This window comes from Arachis hypogaea, chromosome 2 (genome assembly GCF_003086295.3).
Source record: "Arachis hypogaea cultivar Tifrunner chromosome 2, arahy.Tifrunner.gnm2.J5K5, whole genome shotgun sequence".
Taxonomy (NCBI): domain Eukaryota; kingdom Viridiplantae; phylum Streptophyta; class Magnoliopsida; order Fabales; family Fabaceae; genus Arachis; species Arachis hypogaea.
Genome location: NC_092037.1, coordinates 46,260,087 through 46,283,425, shown reverse-complemented (window position 1 = coordinate 46,283,425; position 23,339 = coordinate 46,260,087). Strand labels below are relative to the sequence as shown.

Here is a 23,339-nt window from a genome sequence, read left to right as displayed (position 1 = left end):
TAAAATATTTAAAATAATTTTTGTTTTCATAAATAATAATATATAACACATATTAAGAATAAGATTAAATATGTTAACACGTGATGGTATTTAGGTGTGTTCAAGTATGTCAAGAGAAGAATTTTTTATTTTTTATTAGTTATTAAGACACGGTTAGACACAACAGACACACATGTCAAATAAGTGTCGATGAGTGTTGTATTCAATACACAAACACGACAACTCAGTGAAGTGTCCGTATTTTATAAGCTCCGCCCTAGTTGTTAAATCTCACTATTAATCTATGATTATGCAAGGTAAAAGAAGATGGATTAATAGTTTATGAAAATATCTCTTTTTTCTCCTTATCATGGGTTGAGTTTTGTAAAGAATGCTTTAAAAGTATAAAAAAGAAATTCTCAGTGGATTATGATCAGTTACTCAAAGTAAAGTAAGACTTCAGCACATCTAATCTATTGTTTAGTAGGACCAACTACAAAGACTCTGTTTCCAAATTTGAGACAAGCTAAACCAACAATAGATGAATCTTCTCATATTAGCTAAGACAACAAGTAGATAGAAATGAAACACAAATCCAATTGTCTTGAAGACAAATCGAATTGTAAAGCAAAATTTTTGGGTTCCCTTTCTATTCCTCCTTACGTTAACCCAGACTCACCAACAACCCCAGCAGCTAATTATTCTTTTCGATCTTCAGCGTATCAATGAAGTTCTTCCCTTGAGCGATGTCATTAGACGCAAGAAAATCAAGAAAATCTCTGAAGCTGCTTTCCCTGTACTTCTTTGGATGCTCATGATCATCATCATCATCATCAATAAGCTCTGCAGCAACCCCCATCTTATCATCCATTCCCAAACTAAACAAGCTAACAATGGAGAACCTTGTCCTGTCCCTGTGAAGAGTAGCTCTATGGACAACACTCTTGAACAAACCATTGCTTAGCACCTCAAAGTGATCACCGATATGAACTTGAAGTGCATAAGGAACATGTGGAACTAACTTCCAAGAACACGTAGTAGAATCCATTATCTCAAGGCCTTGGCAGTTTTGGTACACGATGGTGAGGCAGCTGTAGTCAGAGTGTGGTGGAAGGCCTAAGGCCATAGCTGGCTCTGGACATGGTGGGTAGCAGTTCACTGCCATCACTTGCATCCCATCTTCAAGTTTTTTTGTTAGAGCCGGTGTTGTTGATGCCTTCAATTTCAGACTTTCTAGGATTGCTTCCATCACCTCTAGGCTCACTTTCTTTATTTCTTCACAATATCTCCCCATCTTTTCCCTAAAATAATCTCCAAACTTTTATTTTTTACAAATCAAATTCTAACTATAAAATACTAATTTGAATTCCTTACAAATATTTTACCTTATTATGTCATTACACAATAGAATTAATTAATAATAAAAATTAAATTAAATATTTCTAATTTTACTATATTAAAGTCAACGTAGCTTTTCTGCAAGGATAATAAACATATCTAAGTTTTATTCTTCTAATATATATATATATATATATATACTAGATCCAATTACGTGTAGGTTGTTTATTGTCCGACAATAAAATAAGTACTCACTACTATAAAAAATAACAAATTACCAATAAATTTATCCACGAAATTTTTCTTTTTTGTCGACCAATTTTTGTTTACAAACAAATTGGTTGTTCGCCGTGGGTAAAAAAAGTAAAACATAAAATAAAAATATATTTAAGAAATACTATGAGAAAATTTAATTTCGCTTTTAAATATTAAACTTGCTTGATATATATATATATATATATTTTAGGAAAATAACAAAAAGTTTGGACATTCGAAAATTGAAAAATTAAATATTCAAAATTTAAAATTACTCAGCTAAAATTTATGCTATTTGATAATTAAGTATTATTAGTTTTTCCTTATAAATTTCCTAACTGCACTAGCAATATAGTAAAGAATGAATAAAATTAATATTGGTATTAAGTTTAAATGATTTTTTTATTAGCTAATATGATAAAACTTATCCTGCATGCACATGCATTGTTGATGTTGAGACATGTGGAACCGAACCGACAGAAGAATGAGAGAGGAACATTGAAGCAACTCCAACTCATGACTTATAAAAATACAAAAAGAAAAAGTTAAGAGATGTCATATAGTTGCAATGACTAGTTTAGATCATACAGCGTATGTGGGGCGATATATATTGTACATACTACCTAAAAACATGAATTTGTAGTTCACGTACACAGCACCGTTGAAGTTGGATGAATGCCACAAATGAATAAAATAATAGGAATGAAGATAATTATGTATGGTTAAAAAGGTACGTATATTTAAGACTTTTTTATTTGAATAAATTTAAAAGGGACCAGACTTACACGAATCCATTAAATGAAATTTTGACGCCAAATTAAAGTTTTCAGTAGTTTTTTTTTTTTTCAATTTCCGATATTTTTAGTTGAAATTTCTAACTAATTTTTTTTAAAGAAAAGATGTGCATAAATAATATGAAAGCATCACATAGAAATGGATTTTTTTTAAACGAAAATACCTGTAGTCTGGTGGATTATCAGGCCACATGTGAATCCAATCGTTCAAGGGGTGAGCATAGTGTTTTAGAAAAACCCTCCAAAATTGATGCTTATCAACCCCATTTTTCAAGCTTGTTGCGTACCTCACTGGCTTGCGCACATCACTTGAACCCAATTTCAACTTTTCCTTTGTCGGCAAATCGAAAAACTTCGATGCTACGGATATTGCTCCCTCCAACACTGACTCACTTATTCCGTGGTTTACAATCTGAATCAGTTTCCAAACTCAACCGTGTAAGCAAATCTATTACAACAAATTAAAGTTATTAATTATGAAACTAAACCTAGAGAAAAAAATTAATCTTTTTTCCAAATTAATGATAATAATGATAATTTTCAATTTTGTGACGTTTTGTTGGGATTTAGGTCAATATTGATTTAGGTTATTATTATTATTATTATTATTATTATTATTATTATTATTATTATTATTATTATTATAGGACAGAGAAATGGTGTACTACTTTTCTTTTCTAAAATATCTTTTAATATATTTATGAAAAATATATTTCTAAAACCGTGCGTTTCGTTAAATAAATATTAAGTATTTATCATCTTAACTAACTTGATATTTTCTATTATTATACATATTTGAAAAGATAGATTAATATGAAGTAATATATTTATTGATATACTAGCATATATAATATAAATAATAAAAAGATTAAGTATGCAATTTTTTTTCAAAATATCCTTCATCGTATATAATTATAAAAATTTATTTTATTAACTCCAAGAGTTGAAGTCATGACTTCTTTCTCAAATTTGTTATTATTATCCTATTTAATTTATTAAATAGTTGAACCAAAATAAATCGAATGAAAATTTTTTTTGAGAACTAATAAATTTATTGCTTACGAAAATTCTATACTGAAATATATTAAGTAGTTAATATTAATTAAACTTTTTATTCTAAAATTATAATTTTAATATTTATTTTTGAAAAATATACAATTTAGTGTTAGAATTTAAAATATAATTTAAATTTAGAATTAAAAAATTGGCTGAAAACAGTTAACTTCTTATTAGATTCATGAAAAACCAACACCGAATCATGAAGACGTTGGATATCTTTCTGAAAAAAAAAAAAAAACAAAATTGACCGGCATCAATACTATTGGTTAAATATATTAATTCAGTTTGATATAAAATTGGGATGTGAAATTTTAAAAGATAGAATAGAACTTTATTATAGCAGAGAAATTGAGAAAAACATAACCAAAGTGTTTAGATATATTTATAAATTAAACTTCCATGAAACACGTGTTTAATACCGTTAGTATTACGACGACAAGGTAGTTTGGAGCATATGCATATAATATAAAAGGATTCCAAAAAGCTTAAATTGATTTTGGAATTCACCGAGTATCGGACTCTTAACTTTTTAGATTTAACATTCTAATATCATATTATGATATTACTTATTTTAAAAAACTTCAGTTGATGAAAAAAGATAGCAATTATATCTCTAATATTCCATAAACCTCTATTATACACATCGTATAAATATTTCATTGACTCCTTATATTTTTTTATATAAAAATAACATACTTAAAACGTTAGACGTGTCTAAATTAAAATTAACTATTAAAATTAATTATTAAAATAAAATATATAAAAATAATATTTAATTTAATCTTGATAGGTAAAATTTAATCTAATCCTTACAATTTTAATTGTTTCTATTTATTTTTTAAATTTTACTATATAATTTATGTTAGTCTCTAAGATCATTTTAGATATTAACAAAATGTTAATGTGAATAGTTAAATATCTCCTTAAACTCTATAAAACAACATGGTATTTGTTTTGACACTCAAATAGTATAAAAACATTTTAAGTTATTAAAATTTTTCCTCTCAAAACAAGTAATTTGACATTCTTTTTAAATTATTTGAGTGTCAAATTTAAAATAGCATAGTCTTTCAAGTTCTAACATGCATATTATTTGACCTTAGTACTCCATTAATATTTATGTGTCGAAAATTATTTCTGAAACTAATATAAATCATATTTAAAAAATTCAGAGACTAAATAAAAATAATTAAAATTTTAAAAATTAAATTAAAATTCACACGTAAATTTAAAATTAAATTAAATATTAATTTAAAATACATATTAAAATATAAATATATTAAAAATAAATTTAATTATATATATTTATTATACATAAATATATAATAACTGATTTAATAGTTAATTTTTAGTATATACATAAGATATTTAAAAATTATATCTTGAGTTGAAATTTGAAAGAAATCATGTGACAAAATCTAATTTAATTTCAACATTTACAAAATTAACTAACTTACTTGAAAGAAGCCCAAGCTACGACAGGCGTCGCTAATTTCTTGAATTACACGAAACCTATTTTCTGCTGACAAGCCATTATTATTCCTGAGCGCAGCTATGTCAATAACAGCAACATTAGCATCGTTTGGTGCCAAACTGGGCCTTTGCAAAGTTGGAACCACGTAACGTTGTGGAACATAAGTGAAACCCATCTCTTGAGCACTATTTCCTGTTGAGAATAATGAACTTGATTTCTCCTCCTTATCATGATCCATTTTTTTCTTACGGATTGTATGTTTATTCAAGTTCAAAATTACGATGAATATAATGTGCAACAGAATTTATGCTTTTATAGCCATAGTGCTTGGTAGCTAAGTTATTACATTACTAATTAATGCTTTGAATTGGGACTGCCGTATTTGCAAAATTTAAAAGCGTCAAATTGTACTGAAACAATAATATAAAACACATATTTCATTCATGAATTCTGGTTACTATAGGAATTTTTATATATATATATATATATATATATATATATATATATATATATATATATATATATATATGCATCTGGTCTTTTTTCTTCAATAAGATTAATTATACAATTTTTAAACAAGACAACTTTCATGTTCTGCCGTGTTAGTTTTTTTATTGAGATATATGCATGTGGTACCGTTTTTTATGTTATTATACTACTTGGAGACCAGGAAAGAGACAAAATTAGTCTGAATCAACTTAGAAACAATAGACGTGGTTTTTGTTGTTTTGCCGCTGATTCTTGTATATGTTTTGTTTTGGTATGATGGATTTGAGATACTTGATATATGAATACGTAGAAGTGAAGAGATATTTGAATGTGGTCAGATTTAGTACACATACGTACATAACAATGTACTTTAACATACATGAAATTTTGTGTACTTTTTTTCTTCTTTACAATTTAATCAACATTAGAAAATGGAGTTAGTTATTAACCTGCACATTTTTATTTTTAATATTAAATTAATAATAATATTTTTTGAATTGTGATCTATTATGATATTTTTTTAAAATGTGGAATGATTTAATTTAGGGAGTACAAGTCACACTGTCAATTTTGAAGGAGTACAGAAATCGGACGTATTTAAAAAATTAAAAAAATTTAGAGTAAACAAATTGGACCGTCAATATTATTATATACAATCGACATCATTTTTGTCGATATTTGATTCAATTAAATCGACAATAGTTTTGTCTATAATATGCTTAATAAAATCGACAACAGTTTCATCTATAATATGCTTAATAAAATCGATAACATGCCGTCGATATTTGATTCAATAAAATCGACACGATTGCTGTCGATTTATTAATTTAGATACCGACAAATTCTTTATCTATATTTTGTTTTTTTCAATTTTAAATTTAAAAAGCGACAATTTTTCCGTCGATTTTAATAGTTATATGTTTTAATTATTTTTTTATTTAAAAAATAGTAAACAATTAATACAAATAAACTTTTAAATATATAAATAAAATTTATACAAAATATTAAATAACAAGACAAATAAACTTTTAAATATAAAAATAAAATTTATACTAAATATTATTTTGCCAATATAACCTTTCCTTATTTCTAGTTAATATTTGTTATGTATATATGTCAATCTATCTTTTGCCTTTATGAAAAGCTAATTAATAAAAAGAAGCTGTGACATACACTAATTAGGAATGAAAGTACAACAGGAATTAATTAATTAATTAATTAATTTACATGTTGTTGAAGGAAAGAAGAAAGTAGTGACTAGTGAGCAAGCTATGCATGTAATATATATAATTGAGGACTTAACTTGTGCATAGTTTTGATGATTCAACACTTGTAATTAAGACTACACTAGTAGTAGTACTAAGAACAAAATTGAAAACTTCAGTGGTGTCTGAAGCTACCTAATTAATCCAAAACATATAGAAATTTGCATTATCAAGAGGTAGTGAATGTGGCTACCCTTGTGATCTTCAGCCTTTTTACAGTGGAAACAAACATCCTACACCAACATCAATATATAATATCAATTAGTTTCATTAAAAAAAAAAAGAAGAGAATTTAGATGATGATGATGACTTACTCCAAAGGAACATCCCTAACTATAACAAGATCTCCTTCTTCGTCTTCATAAGTGAGGACATGGCATCTCTCACCAGGTTGAACTACAATTTCATCCATCTCTCTACTCCAGAGAATGGTGGTATTGAACATGTTTTTTTTTGAATTAAAGCTCGACACAACAGGTGGAGCATAGGGACCAGCATCATAGAAGAACTAGTAACTAAAAAAACTAAATTAAAAAACCAACAATCAAAGCTGTAGATACCCCTTTGTCATCTCCGGCATTGCCATCAACAACAGAAAGGGTCAACACCTAACCACTCTTTGTAGCTCAACGCAGACATGTTGATAATCTCCTCAACTCATTTTCCTTTGTTCTAAAAAATCCTTCGGTTCCGTTCCAACCATAAGTTCCAGATGATCGCGCAGAAACACACCATCCATCTCTTGCACTCCTGTTTTGTACTTGAGCTCTCAATCCAACTCTGGAAGTGGTCGTTTACTGCACCTGGGCAAACCCACTGCATTCCAACATAAGATAACCAAGCACACCATACCTGCCAAGCAAAGCTGCAACCAAGAAATAGGTGGTGGACATATTCTACATTACTGTTACATAAAACACACAAAGTATCTTGTTGGGGAATGATCCCAAGTCGACTCAGTCTCTCCTTCGTATTAACCCTGCCAACCAGGACAAACCAGACAAACAGCTCTACTCTGGGTGGGACAAGGCCTTTCCAAATGGTCCTAGTAAAGTTATAGCTATGTATATCCTCTGGAGCCATTTCCACCTGCAACACCTGCACAAATGAGTTAGTAGAAAAAATCCCTTGTTTATCATACTTCCATACAACTCTATCCTCTCTCCCAAGATCAAGTTTGACCAGCCTTAGAGTGAGGTGAAGCTGGTTTACTAGATTCAACTCCCATTGGAACAATTCTCTCCTCCATTGAAAATTCCATACCCATTCTAACCCATCCCAAAACCCACAATCCCCTATCATTGATCTTGTTTGGTTTGAAACCGAGAATAGCCTTGGAAAGCGGTCTTTCAGAGAACCTCCATGAATCCAGACATCCTCCCAAAACCGGTTCGTCTCCCATCACCCACCTCCATAGACAACCCAGTAATCATCTTTTGTCAGACTTCTTGACTCTTAAACTGTAACTGACAAATATCCTTCCACGGACCACCTCGGATAGGTAGTTCCTGAGAGTACAGGGGCTCATTTGGATTGAGGTTGTTATAGGAACATACAACCTTCTTCCACAGAGGACACTCCTCTTTAGAGAACCTCTACCACCATTTAAACAGAAGAGCTGAATTTCTTATCATAGCATCCCCAACCCCCAACCCACCTAACTTCTTAGGGGCCTGAACCACTTCCCACTTCACCAAAGCCATACCACTCTTTCCATCCTCTTTATTTCATAAAAATCTTCTCTGCAAGGAGATCAGTTTCTCTGTAACAACCTTTGGCATCTTATAGAGGCTCAGATAATAAACCGGTAGACTATTTAACACAGATTTGATAAGTACTAGCTTACCGGCCTTATTGAGGATCTTGGCCTTCCAGAGACTAAGCTTCTCCTCTACTTTGTCTATTACTGGCTTCCACGTCTTCACCAGCCTTGGGTTTGCTCCTAGCAGGATATCGAGATATTTAACAGGTAGATTGGCTTGCTTACAGCCCAGCACACCACACATACGTTGTACCCACTGTTCATCGCAGTTAACAGGAATCAAACTGGATTTATCAAAGTTAATGCTTAAACCTGACATCAATTGGAAGCATCTAAGCAACCTCCTGTAGTTTTTTATTGTGTCTTCCTCCGGCGGGCAGAACAAAACAGTATCATCTGCGAACTGTAGATGCGACAACTCAATATGATCTCTCCCAACCATCAACGGTAATATGCGACCGTTTCTCACAGCTTCTCCAATCATCCTATGTAGTACATCAACAACAAGTACAAAGAGAAATGGGGACAGAGGATCCCCTTGCCTCAGCCCCCTTTCCATCTTGAACGGCTTGGATGGTGAACCATTTATCAATATTGACATAGAGCACGTGCTGATACACTCCATCACCCAACCCCTCCATTTTCGGCCAAACCCCATCTTCTGCAGTACAAGGTCTACAAAACTCCACTTGACTCTGTCGTATGCTTTCTGAAAGTCCAACTTTATTATTGCTGCTTTCCTCTTCCATTGTTTGATCCACTGAACTGTTTCACATGCGATAAGAGCCCCATCATGAATCTTCCGACCTTTTACAAAAGCACTCTGTGTCTCGCCCACTAGTCCTGGCATAACCCCTCTCATTCTCCTAACCAGCATCTTCGAGATTACCTTATATACACACCCCATCATGCTAATTGGACGCAGATCTTTTATTTCCTTTGCACCGGGAAACTTGGGGGCCAACGCCACCCATGTGACATTAGCATCAGGCGGCAACCTTGAAGATTGGAAGAAATCCAACACCGCTGCCGTGAAGTCGGATCCTATATCATTCCAACACTTCTTTATGAAGTTCATGTTGTACCCGTCACATCCTGGAGCCTTGGATGATTCACAATCCCACACTGCCTCTTTAATCTCCTCAGGTGATGGTAGCACCTCTAGTGCAAGAGAATCCTCCTCGCTGATCCTTTCCACCAGGCCATCTCTGAACCCCATCTCAGGAGACCTCTCTTGATGATATAATTCTTTGTAAAACTCCCTGATTGCAATTTTAATCCTAGCTTGATTCCTTACCAATCTTCCATTAATAGCTAGTGTATCAATCCTGTTATTACGCCGTCTCGCCGAAGCTAAGTTATGAAAGTATCTCGTATTTTTATCCATGTCCCTTGCAAGCCTCGACCTTGACATCTGCTTCCAATGTAATTCTTTCCTCACATACCATTTTTCGCAGCACTTAACTAACGCCTTCCTTCTTACTTCCACTGTCTCGTCATAGGTCCCATTGCCAACCATGTCATCAATCTTCTGAATCTCTTCCTCAAACTTCAAAATTTTCCTGTCCATATCACCAAAGTTGTCTCTGTGCCATCTCCCCAAAGGAACCATCAACGCCTTCAGTTTATCAGTGAATTGTATCTCTCCCAGCCCTCTCCATTCCTCCTTGACTATCCTTAGAAACCCTTCATGAGTAAACCATGAATCCAGACTTCAAAACGGCCTCGGTCCAACTCTCAGTCTCTTCACTTCCACTATGATAGGACAGTGATCTGACAACTCCCGTGGCCCACCTCTCAAACGAGTCTCCGGGAACGCCTCAAGCCATTCCAAGCTAACCAAAGCTCTGTCAATACGGCTACATGACTGTCCTCTGAACCATGTAAACTTACGGTCTGAAATTGGCAGGTCCACTAAGCCCATGTCATGTACCCAAACCTTATAGTCCTGAGCCGATAGAGGTAAGCTTTCCAGACCTCGCCTTTCTTCCATTTGGCCAATCTCATTAAAGTCCCCCAGAAAACAACAGGCGCCTGGACATAGGCCAGCCGTGTAACTCAGCTCCTCCCACACAACACGTTTCTCATCTCTAGTGTGAGCCCCATTGGTGCGCGAAATTGTGAATAATACTTTTTCACAACTCTCATAATCCCCGGTCATGAACCCCAAAAACTTGGTAGTTCAATACCATGGCATTACACAACTTCGCACAACTAACCAGCAAGTGCACTGGGTCGTCCAAGTAATAAACCTTACGCGAGTAAGGATCGATCCCACGGAGATTGTTAGTATTGAAGCAAGCTATGGTCATCTTGTAAATCTTAGTCAGGCAAACTCAAATAGTAATGGTGATGAACGAAAATAACACAAAGGTAAAGATAGTGATACTTATGTAATTCATTGGTAGGAACTTCAGATAAGCGCATGAAGATGCCTTCCCTTCCGTCTCTCTGCTTTCCTACTGTCTTCATCCAATCCTTCTTACTCCTTTCCATGGCAAGCTTAAGCAAGGGTTTCACCGTTGTCAGTGGCTACCTCCCATCCTCTCAGTGAAAGCGATTGCATATGCTCTGTCACAGCATAGCGGAATTCATCTGCCGGTTCTCAATCAGGCCGGAATAGAATCCAGTGATTCTTTTGCGTCTGTCACTAACGCCCCGCCCTCAGGAGTTTGAAGCACGTCACAGTCATTCAGTCATTGAATCCTACTCAGAATACCACAGACAAGGTTAGACCTTCCGGATTCTCTTGAATGCCGCCATCAGTTCTCGCCTATACCACGAAGACTCTGATCTCACGGAATGGTTGGCTCGTTTGTCAGGCGAGCACTCGGTTGTCAGGCGATCAACCATGCATCGTGCAATCAGGAATCCAAGAGATATTCACTAGAGCCTTGAACGCTTGTAGAACAGAAGTGGTTGTCAGTCACCTTGTTCATGGGTGAGAATGATGATGAGTGTCACGGATCATCACATTCATCAAGTTGAAGAACAAGTGATATCTTAGAACAAGAACAAGCGGAATTGAATGGAAGAACAATAGTAATTGCATTAATACTCGAGGTACAGCAGAGCTCCACACCTTAATCTATGGTGTGTAGAAACTCCACCGTTGAAAATACATAAGCATAAGGTCTAGGCATGGCCGAATGGCCAGCCTCCCAATGATCTAAGAACTAAAATGTCCAAAGATGATCCAGAGATCTAAAGTGATCAAAAGATCCCCAGATGAAAATACAATAGTAAAAGGTCCTACTTATAAGAAACTAGTAGCCTAAGGTGTACAGAAATGACATAAAAATCCTCTTCCGGGCCCACTTGGTGTGTGCTTGGGCTGAGCAATGAAGCATTTTTCGTGCAGAGACTCTTCTTGGAGTTAAACGCCAGCTTTAGTGCCAGTTTGGGCGTTTAACTCCCATTTGGGTGCCAGTTCCAGCGTTTAACGCTGGGATTTCTTGAGGTGACTTTGAACGCCGGTTTGGGCCATCAAATCTTGGGCAAAGTATGGACTATCATATATTGCTGGAAAGCCCAGGATGTCTACTTTCCAACGCCGTTGAGAACGCGCCAATTGGGCTTCTGTGGCTCCAGAAAATCCACTTCGAGTGCAGGGAGGTCAGAATCCAACAGCATCTGCAGTCCTTTTTAGTCTCTGAATCAGATTTTTGCTCAGGTCCCTCAATTTCAGCCAGAAAATACCTGAAATCACAGAAAAACACACAAACTCATAGTAAAGTCCAGAAAAGTGAATTTTAACTAAAAACTAATAAAAATATACTAAAAACTAACTATATCATAACAAAAACATACTAAAAACAATGCCAAAAAGTATACAAATTATCCGCTCATCACAACACCAAACTTAAATTGTTGCTTGTCCCCAAGCAACTGAAAATCAAATAAGATAAAAAGAAGAGAATATACTATAGACTCCAAATTATCAATGAAACTTAGCTCCAAATTAGATGAGCGGGACTAGTAGCTTTTTGCCTCCGAACAGTTTTGGCATCTCACTTTATCCTTTGAAATTCAGAATGATTGGCTTCTTTAGGAACTCAAAATCCAGATAGTGTTATTGATTCTCCTAGTTAAGTATGATGATTCTTGAACATAGCTACTTATTGAGTCTTGACTGTGGCCCAAAGCACTCTGTCTTCCAGTATTACCACCGGATACATACATGCCACAGACACATAATTGGGTGAACCTTTTCAGATTGTGACTCAGCTTTGCTAAAGTCCCCAATTAGAGGTGTCCAGGGTTCTTAAGCACACTCTTATTTGCCTTGGATCACAACTCTTATTTCTCTCTCTTTTTTTTCGTTTTTCTCCTTCCCCTTTTTTGATTTTTTTTTGTATTCACTGCTTTTTCTTGCTTCAAGAATCATTTTTATGATTTTTCAGATCCTCAGTAACATGTCTCCTTTTTCATCATTCTTTCAAGAGCCAACAATTTTAACATTCATGAACAACAAATTCAAAAGACATATGCACTGTTCAAGCATACATTCAGAAAACAAAAAGTATTGTCACCACATCAAACTAATTAAGCTAGTTTTAAAGATGAATTTGAAATCATGTACTTCTTGTTCTTTTGTGATAAAAACAGTTTTCATTTAAGAAAGGTGATGGATTCATAGGACATTCATAACTTTAAGGCATAGACACAAACATAGACAAACATAAGCATGAAAATTTCGAAAAACAAGAAAATAAAGAACAAGGAGATTAAAGAACGGGTCCACCTCAGTGATGGCGGCTTGTTCTTCCTCTTGAAGGTCTTATGGAGTGCTTGAGCTCCTTAATGTCTCTTCCTTGTCTTTGTTGCTCCTCTCTCATGATTCTTTGATCTTCTCTAATTTCATGATGAGTGGGATCTCTTGTTGCTCCATCCTTTTCTTGGTGATGGGCTTGAGGTCATGCCTTCTCAGTTGAACCAGCTTCCTTCTTGAATCTCTCTTTCATTGAACGCCCTCTTCATAAATGTCTATGAGGACTTGGTCCAACCTTTGATCAAAGTTGACCCTTCTTCATGGCCACAACGTCATAGAAGTGGTCTTGATGCACCCTTGAGGTGAATCTCTCCATCTCCCATGACTCGGAGGTGAAAGCTTTTGCCTTCCCTTTCCTCTTTCTAGAGGTTTCTCCGGCCTTGGATGCCATAAATGGTTATGGAAAAACGAAAAAGCAATGCTTTTACCACACCAAACTTAAAAGGTTTGCTCGTCCTCGAGCAAAAGAAGAAAGAAGAGAGTAGAAGAAGAAGAAATGAGGAGAAAGGGAATGGCTTTGTATTCGGCCAAAGGGGAGAAGTAGTGTTTAGGGTGTGAGAGAATGAAGGATGGATGTGAGTGGTGAAGAGAAAGATGGGATTTGATAGGTGAAGGGTTTTTGGGGAAGAGGTGTTGAGGTGATTGGTGAATGGGTGAAGAAGAGAGAGGGTGGTGGGTTTGGTGGGGATCCTGTGGGGTCCACAGATCCTTAGGTGTCAAGGAAAAGTCATCCCTGCACCAAATGGCATTCAAAAACACGTTTTGAGCCAATTCTGGCGTTAAACGCCGGGCTGGTGCCCATTCCTGGCGTTTAACGCCAGGTTCTTGCCCTTTCCTGGCGTTTAACGCCAGTCTGGTGCCCCTTTCTGGCGTTAAACGCCCAGAATGGTGCCAGACTGGGCGTTAAACGCCCAACTGCTAGGCTTACTGGTGTTTAAACGCCAGCAGCATCTTCCTCCAAGGTGTGCTGTTTTTCTTCCTGTTTTTCATTCTGTTTTTGCTTTTTTCAATTAATTTTGTGACTTCTCATGATCATCAACCTACAAAAAAGATAAAATAACAAAAGAAAATAATTAATTATAAAACATTGGGTTGCCTCCCAACAAGCGCTTCTTTATTGTCACTAGCTTGACAGAGGACTCTCATGGAGCCTCAGAAATGCTCAGAACCGTGTTGGAACCACCCAACACCAAACTTAGAGTTTGAATGTGGGGGTTCAACACCAAACTTAGAGTTTGGTTGTGGCCTCCCAACACCAAACTTAGAGTTTGACTGTGGGGGCTCTGTTTGGCTCTGTTTTGAGAGAAGCTCTTCATGCTTCCTCTCCATGATGACAGAGGGATATCCTTGGGCCTTAAACACCAAGGATTCTTCATTCACTTGAATGATCAATTCTCCTCTATCAACATCAATCACAGCCTTTGCTGTGGCCAGGAAGGGTCTGCCAAGGATGATGGATTCATCCATGCACTTCCCAGTCTCTAGGACTATGAAATCAGTAGGGATGTAATGGTCTTCAACTTTGACCAGAACATCCTCTACAAGTCCATGGGCTTGTTTTCTTGAGTTGTCTGCCATCTCTAGTGAGATTTTTGCAGCTTGCACCTCAGAGATCCCTAGCTTCTCCATTACAGAGAGGGGCATGAGGTTTACACTTGATCCTAAGTCACACAAGGCCTTCTTGAAGGTCATGGTGCCTATGGTACAAGGTATAGAAAACTTCCCAGGATCCTGCCTCTTTTGAGGCAGTTTCTGCCTAGACAAGTCATTCAGTTCTTTGGTGAGCAAAGGGGATTCATCCTCCCAAGTCTCATTTCCAAATAACTTGTCATTTAGCTTCATGATTGCTCCAAGGTATTTAGCAACTTGCTCTTCAGTGACATACTCATCCTCTTCAGAGGAAGAATACTCATCAGAGCTCATGAATGGCAGAAGTAAGTCCAATGGAATCTCTATGGTCTCAGTTTGAGCCTCAGATTCCCATGGTTCCTCATTGGGGAACTCATTGGAGGCCAGTGGACGTCCAGTGAGGTCTTCCTCAGTGGCGTTCACTGCCTCTTCTTCCTCCCAGGATTCGGCCAAGTTGATGGCTTTGCACTCTCCTTTTGGATTTTCTTCTGTATTGCTTGGGAGAGTACTTGGAGGGAGTTCAGTAATTTTCTTGCTCAGCTGACCCACTTGTCCTTCCAAATTTCTAATGGAGGACCTAGTTTCAGTCATGAAACTTTGAGTGGTTTTGATCAGATCAGAGACCATGGTTGCTAAGTCAGAGTTATTCTGCTTAGAGCTCTCTGTCTGTTGCTGAGAGGGTGATGGAAAAGGCTTGCTATTGCTAAACCTGTTTCTTCCACCATTGTTGTTATTGAAACCTTGTTGAGGTCTCTGTTGATCCTTCCATGAAAGATTTGGATGATTCCTCCATGAAAGATTATAGGTGTTTCCATAGGGTTCTCCCATGTAATTCACCTCTTCCATTGAAGGGTTCTCAGGATCATAAGCTTCTTCCTCAGATGAAGCTTCCTTAGTACTGCTTGGTGCATTTTGCATTCCAGACAGACTTTGAGAAATCAAATTGACTTGTTGAGTCAATATTTTGTTCTGAGCCAATATGGCATTCAGAGTGTCAATCTCAAGAACTCCTTTCTTCTGACTAGTCCCATTGTTCACAGGATTTCTTTCAGAAGTGTACATGAATTGGTTATTTGCAACCATTTCAATCAGTTCTTGAGCATCAGTAGGCGTCTTCTTCAGATGAAGAGATCCTCCTGCAGAGCTATCCAAAGACATCTTGGATAGTTCAGAGAGACCATCATAGAAAATACCTATGATGCTCCATTCAGAAAGCATATCAGTGGGACACTTTCTGATCAATTGTTTGTATCTTTCCCAAGCTTCATAGAGGGATTCTCCTTCCTTCTGTCTGAAGGTTTAGACTTCCACTCTAAGCTTACTCAATTTTTGAGGTGGAAAGAACTTTGCCAAGAAGGCATTGACTAGCTTTTCCCAAGAGTCCAGGCTTTCTTTAGGTTGAGAATCCAACCATGTTCTAGCTCTGTCTCTTACAGCAAAGGGGAATAGCATTAGTCTGTAGACCTCAGGGTCAACCCCATTAGTCTTGACAGTGCACAGATTTGCAAGAACTCAGCTAAAAACTGATGAGGATCTTCCAGTGGAAGTCCATGGAACTTGCAATTCTGTTGCATTAGAGAAACTAATTGAGGCTTAAGCTCAAAGTTGTTTGCTCCAATGGCAGGGATAGAGATGCTTCTCCCATAGAAATCGGGAGTAGGTGCAGTAAAGTCACCCAGCACCTTCCTTGCATTGTTGGCATTGTTGTTGTTTTCGGCTGCCATGAGTTCTTCTTCCTTGAAGAGTTCGTTCAGGTGCTCTAAAGAGAGTTGTGCTTTGGCTTCTCTCAGCTTTCTCTTCAAGGTCCTTTCAGGTTCAGGATCAGCCTCAACAAGAATGCCTTTGTCTTTGCTCCTGCTCATAAGAAAGAGAAGGGAACAAGAAAATGTGGAATCCTCTATGTCACAGTATAGAGATTCCTTTAGGTGTCAGAGGAAAAGAAGAGTAGAAGACAGAAGTAGAAAATTCGAACTTATCAAGGGAGATGGAGTTCGAATTTTGCATTAAGGGATAGTGTTAGTCCATAAATAGAAGGATGTGAGAAGGAGGGAAGTCATTTTCGAAAATTAAGTGAAAAAATTTTGAAAATATTTTTGAAAAACATTACTTAATTTTCGAAAATGAAAAGGGAAAAGAAATCAAATGATTTTTGAAAAAGATTTTGAAATTAGAAATCAAAAGGATTTGATTGAAAACTATTTTGAAAAAGATGTGGTTAAGAAGATATGATTGATTAAAAAAATGTGATTGAGAAAATATGATTTGAAAAACATTTTAAAAAGATTTGATTTGAAAATTAAAAACTTGACTAACAAGAAAAGATATGATTCAAACATTAAACCTTTCTCAACAGAAAAGGTAACATACTTGAAATGTTGAATCAAATCATTGATTGATAGTAAGTATCTTTAAAAATAGAAAGAAATTGATTTTGAAAAAGATTTGATTGAAAAATTGATTTGAAAAAGATTTGATTTTGAAAAGATTTTGAAAACTTAGAAAAAAATTTGATTTGAAAACAAAATCTTCCCTTCTAGCCATCCTGGCGTTAAACGCCAGAATGGATACCATTCTGGCGTTTAACGCCCAAAATGCTACCCTTTTGGGCGTTAAACGCCCAACCAGGTACCCTGGCTGGCGTTTAAACGCCAGTCTGTCCTTCTTCACTGGGCGTTTTGAACGCCCAGCTTTTTCTGTGCAATTCCTCTGCTGTATGTTCTGAATCTTCAATTCTCTGTATTATTGACTTGAAAAGACACAAATTAAAAATATTTTTGGATTTTTAATAATAAGGACAAACCACAATGCAACATGAATCAAATAACAATGCATGCAAGACACCAAACTTAGCAGTTTGTATACTACTGACACTAACAAAATGAAAATGCATATGAGACACACAAAACAATCAAGTCAAATTGAATTCAAAGATCAGAGCAAGTAAATCATCAAGAACATCTTGAAGATCATTTAGACATATGAATGCATGCAATTGACACCAAACTTATGATGAGACACTAGACTCAAACAAGAAATATTTTTGGGTTTTATGATTTTGTAAATTTTTTTGTGTTTTTCGAAAATTAGGTGAAAAAAAAAGATATCAAAATTCTTAATGAGAATTCCAGGAATCAGTGCAATGCTAGTCTAAGACTCCGGTCCAGGAATTAGACATGGCTTCACAGCCAGCCAAGCTTTCAAAGAAAGCTTCGGTCCAAAACACTAGACATGGCCAGAGGCCAGCCAAGCCTTAGCAGATCACTGCTCCAAAAGCAAGATTGATAAGAAATCAACAAGCTCTTGTGGTGATAAGTTGAAACCTCGGTCCAATGAGATTAGACATGGCTTCTCAGCCAGCCAGATTTCAACAAATCATCATGAAACTCTAGAATTCATCTTCAAGAATTTCGAAAAAGATAAATACCTAATCTAAGCAACAAGATGAACCGTCAGTTGTCCAAACTAGAACAATCCCTGGCAATAACGCCAAAAATTTGGTGTTATTGCCGGATCTTGGCACTGATGTTACCAAAAGCTTGCTCAAAACTTGAACAATCCCCGGCAACGGCGCCAAAAACTTGACATGCGCGAAATTGTGAACAATACTTTTTCACAACTCTCATAATCCCCGGTCATGAACCCCAAAAACTTGGTAGTTCAATACCATGGCATTACACAACTTCGCACAACTAACCAGCAAGTGCACTGGGTCGTCCAAGTAATAAACCTTACGCGAGTAAGGGTCGATCCCACGGAGATTGTTAGTATTGAAGCAAGCTATGGTCATCTTGTAAATCTTAGTCAGGCAAACTCAAATAGTAATGGTGATGAACGAAAATAACACAAAGGTAAAGATAGTGATACTTATGTAATTCATTGGTAGGAACTTCAGATAAGCGCATGAAGATGCCTTCCCTTCCGTCTCTCTGCTTTCCTACTGTCTTCATCCAATCCTTCTTACTCCTTTCCATGGCAAGCTTAAGCAAGGGTTTCACCGTTGTCAGTGGCTACCTCCCATCCTCTCAGTGAAAGCGATTGCATATGCTCTGTCACAGCATAGCAGAATTCATCTGTCGGTTCTCAATCAGGCCGGAATAGAATCCAGTGATTCTTTTGCGTCTGTCACTAACGCCCCGCCCTCAGGAGTTTGAAGCACGTCACAGTCATTCAGTCATTGAATCCTACTCAGAATACCACAGACAAGGTTAGACCTTCCGGATTCTCTTGAATGCCGCCATCAGTTCTCGCCTATACCACGAAGACTCTGATCTCACGGAATGGTTGGCTCGTTTGTCAGGCGAGCACTCGGTTGTCAGGCGATCAACCATGCATCGTGCAATCAGGAATCCAAGAGATATTCACTAGAGCCTTGAACGCTTGTAGAACAGAAGTGGTTGTCAGTCACCTTGTTCATGGGTGAGAATGATGATGAGTGTCACGGATCATCACATTCATCAAGTTGAAGAACAAGTGATATCTTAGAACAAGAACAAGCGGAATTGAATGGAAGAACATTAGTAATTGCATTAATACTCGAGGTACAGCAGAGCTCCACACCTTAATCTATGGTGTGTAGAAACTCCACTGTTGAAAATACATAAGCATAAGGTCTAGGCATGGCCGAATGGCCAGCCTCCCAATGATCTAAGAACTAAAATGTCCAAAGATGATCTAGAGATCTAAAGTGATCAAAAGATCCCCAGATGAAAATACAATAGTAAAAGGTCCTACTTATAAGAAACTAGTAGCCTAAGGTGTACAGAAATGACATAAAAATCCTCTTCCGGGCCCACTTGGTGTGTGCTTGGGCTGAGCAATGAAGCATTTTTCGTGCAGAGACTCTTCTTGGAGTTAAACACCAGCTTTAGTGCCAGTTTGGGCGTTTAACTCCCATTTGGGTGCCAGTTCCAGCGTTTAACGCTGGGATTTCTTGAGGTGACTTTGAACGCCGGTTTGGGCCATCAAATCTTGGGCAAAGTATGGACTATCATATATTGCTGGAAAGCCCAGGATGTCTACTTTCCAACACCGTTGAGAGCGCGCCAATTGGGCTTCTGTAGCTCCAGAAAATCCACTTCGAGTGCAGGGAGGTCAGAATCCAACAGCATCTGCAGTCCTTTTTAGTCTCTGAATCAGATTTTTGCTCAGGTCCCTCAATTTCAGTCAGAAAATACCTGAAATCACAGAAAAACACACAAACTCATAGTAAAGTCCAGAAAAGTGAATTTTAACTAAAAACTAATAAAAATATACTAAAAACTAACTATATCATAACAAAAACATACTAAAAACAATGCCAAAAAGTATACAAATTATCCGCTCATCACCCATAAACCAAGAAAAACGCACAGTCAACAGACTTCTCTGACAGTATCCCTTCAACACACAGCCATCGCTCACCTTTATAGCAATTTTGCATTTTAAAGAAGCCATCATCCCACATTAATAACAAGTTGCCAGAGGCACCATCAGACTCCACATATTCCCATCCCATACTTCCACTCCCCCATATTTTTGACACATCAAACCTTGTCACTAGCTGTCTTTTAGTCTCTACCAGACCTAACATATCCATCCTATGTTTCCTTCTAAGTTCTTTTACCATTCTCAGCTTCCCGTCACCCCTTAACCCCCTAATATTCCATGAACTGATAATCATTTTGAAATATAATTACACACCTTTTTGATATTCTTCGGCCTGCTTCGTCTTGCTTTAGCCTTCTGTTTTGCCACTCTTCTCTTACGAGCAATCTCTTCATTCTGTTCTTGGAGGATAGCCATAATGTCTTCCTCATCATCAAGTAGCATTGCTCCAGACTCTTTTGCAAGCTCCCATGTCTTGTGGTTTTCCAGCACTTGTTCACCCAAAGTTTCATAATCATGACTACTGATCTCATTATCATTAAGGTGTGTTTGTTTCCCTTTATAATTACCTCTAACACCATACCCCTCCTCCATATTCTGCAAGGGTCTACTCTTAGCACTACCCAAATTAGTTCCCAATCCTGGCTTCCCTGTGGTTACATTATCACCAGCAACTGTTTCATGGTAGTCATCATCACTATGCCGATTCCCCCCTCGACCGGTTGAACCTCCTGGTGGTTCATCACAGCCTCATCCTCCCTAGCAACGTATTTTCCCAACTCATAAGCCCCTGCCGTTATCCCTTTGTCGTCTCTTAACAAACTCACGGTAGTTTCTATGTACTAATATGTTGAGTTTCCTCCCTATTGGAATGCCTTCCATGTACACCTTCACAAACAGGCTTCCATCACATTCTTCATAAGCGCTGAGTGCAAGCATCAGATTCAAAGAAGCAGTTGAAGAAATGTTAGAAAAAGAGGAACAAGTAGTAGCAGCTTTTCTTCCCATGCTAATAAAAAATGGTAATAGTAGGTAGCACTATCACAATTGCACCAAGCCTCTTATTTTTATCTCCCTTTAAATAATAACAAGAGAACCTAGAACCCAGATTTTATATTCCTATTCCTATTGCTATTGTTGATGATACTAAAGGTTATATGCATCATAAATGACACAACAAACAACAGAGTCATATGAAAATGATTTTCCAAACACACTTCTCTTCTTCTGCTTCATTCTGTTATCCAATTAGCTAAAATATAATGGATACTCTTCCAAAAAAGGGGCTAACTTAATTTAAAAATCTAAGAACATAGTTGGTAGCATTCAACAATCAGAAAAGGAGTAGCTTAATTTCAGATGCAAAAAAAATACTCCTCAAAATAGTCACGGTTTTTTTCGGAATCAAAGCAGCAAGTATATCAAAAATTCAAAATCACTTCAGAAAATAACAACAACAACAACAGATGAAATGAAAGAAAAAGAAAGAAAGGGAAGGAATGGTGCCAACCTTGCGAATGGAATCCAAAAAATGGAAGTGGCGGGATTAGAACAAAACTAGAAATGCTGAGATCATAGCCTAGATGTTGCCAGTACATCTAACAGAACGATTCACTCCTCCATTGGTCATTTTAGCAATTATCTGTTGAACAATATTAACATCATAGTCTTTTTCATTTTAGAAGAGTCAAGTTTCTCTATATATAGATAGGTGGAACAGATCAAAGGCTTTTTAGTTTGTTATTTTAGGATCGATTTATATGGAGGTTTAGTTAAAAATTCTCCGGATAAGCTCAAATAAATGCCAATTAAAAAACAGTTCAATTCAGATGGGATAAAATGAGATCTTTGGACTCATTTGAAATAGATTGTTAGTTTGAAAGACTTTATTAAAATTCAACTTTAGAGAAAATTTTCGTTTTTTGCTATTTTATAAAAAAAAAAAAATAAATTATACTAAAAAGAAAATATAACAATAAGAGAAAAGAATTATTTCTGGAGTATTAAGAAGAGTAGTTGTGATTTTAAGACAAAATAGAAAGAGAAAGAATTTAAATTTAAAACTAAAATGAAAAAAATTGAAGAGTTACCTTATTGATGAAGCAGCTTTAGCTTCCACAGTTCCACAGAATTGTTGAGATAAACATTGCCACTTGAAGAAGTGACGTGTTCTTTGTTTGTGAAGTGATATCAATTATCATAACAAAAGCAAAATCCAAATCAGAACAAAAGCAAAATCCCTAACCAAATATCAGTACAGAAAGAGAGAATAAAATATGTACCAAAATCATTTTAATTAAGCAGAGAAAGAATATTAGCAGAAAAATAATATATTAAGAATTCATGAAGCAGCAAATTATGACCAGAATAAACATGACCAGAATTTCTAGATTTAGAAAATAGGATATTACAATTAGGTCATGATTTACACCTGAAATTGGGGATTTCCGAATGAAACTGAAGTTGGCTTTGAAAAGAGTTCAGTAACAGTCAAAAAACGATACCTGGTTCTTGTGAGCTCAATTGAGAGAGAGAGTGGAGAAGGGCCAAAGTAGGAGGATCGATGACAGCAACAGAGAGAATGAGCGACGACGGCACGTCAGCAACGGAGCGACGGCACGTGCAAGAGGAACGACAGTGGCGGCGCGAGCAAATGGAGTGACGACGGCACAACCGTGAAGTGAGTTAAATTGTGTTTCTGAATGCAGAAAAGAAGTGGAATGAAAAAAAGAAAAGATAAGGATAAAATTGTGTTTCTGAACTTGGAGCAGGAAGTGGGCGCGGGCTGGTGTTTTTAGCAATAAAAATTGACGATTAATTTATAACCCACAAACTATCCGGCAAGTGCATTGGGTCGTACTAAGTAATACCTCAGGTGAGTGAGGGTCGATCCCATGAGGATTGATGGACTAAGCAACAATGGTTAAATGATTTACTTAGTTAGGTGGTGCACGAAATTGTGATCTCTGACAACGGCACAAAAAACTTGGTACACGCGATCGTAATCTCAACACTTTTCTCATAATTCTGCACAACTAACCAGCAAGTGCACTGGGTCGTCCAAGTAATACCTTACGTGAGTAAGGGTCGATCCCACGGAGATTGTCGGCTTGAAGCAAGCTATGGTCATCTTGTAAATCTCTGTCAGACAGATTCAAAT

The 23,339-nt window shown here is 36.5% G+C and overlaps 1 protein-coding gene and 1 non-coding gene across 2 annotated transcripts; one reads left to right on the top strand and one right to left on the bottom strand.

Moving 5' to 3' along the window:
- Nucleotides 1–382: 382 nt before the first annotated feature.
- On the bottom strand, nt 383–5,226 carry LOC112743771 (flavanone 3-dioxygenase 3). Its single transcript, XM_025793108.2, has 3 exons — nt 4,883–5,226; nt 2,531–2,778; nt 383–1,280 (listed from the first exon to the last, which is right to left on the bottom strand). Exons 1-3 carry the CDS (start codon nt 5,135–5,137, stop codon nt 674–676), a joined length of 1,110 nt encoding a protein of 369 aa, XP_025648893.1. The 5' UTR covers nt 5,138–5,226; the 3' UTR covers nt 383–673.
- A 10,801-nt stretch (nt 5,227–16,027) lies between these two features.
- On the top strand, nt 16,028–16,135 carry LOC112766417 (small nucleolar RNA R71). Its single transcript, XR_003184331.1, has one exon. It is a non-coding gene; the product is annotated as a small nucleolar RNA R71 (small nucleolar RNA).
- Nucleotides 16,136–23,339: the final 7,204 nt, after the last annotated feature.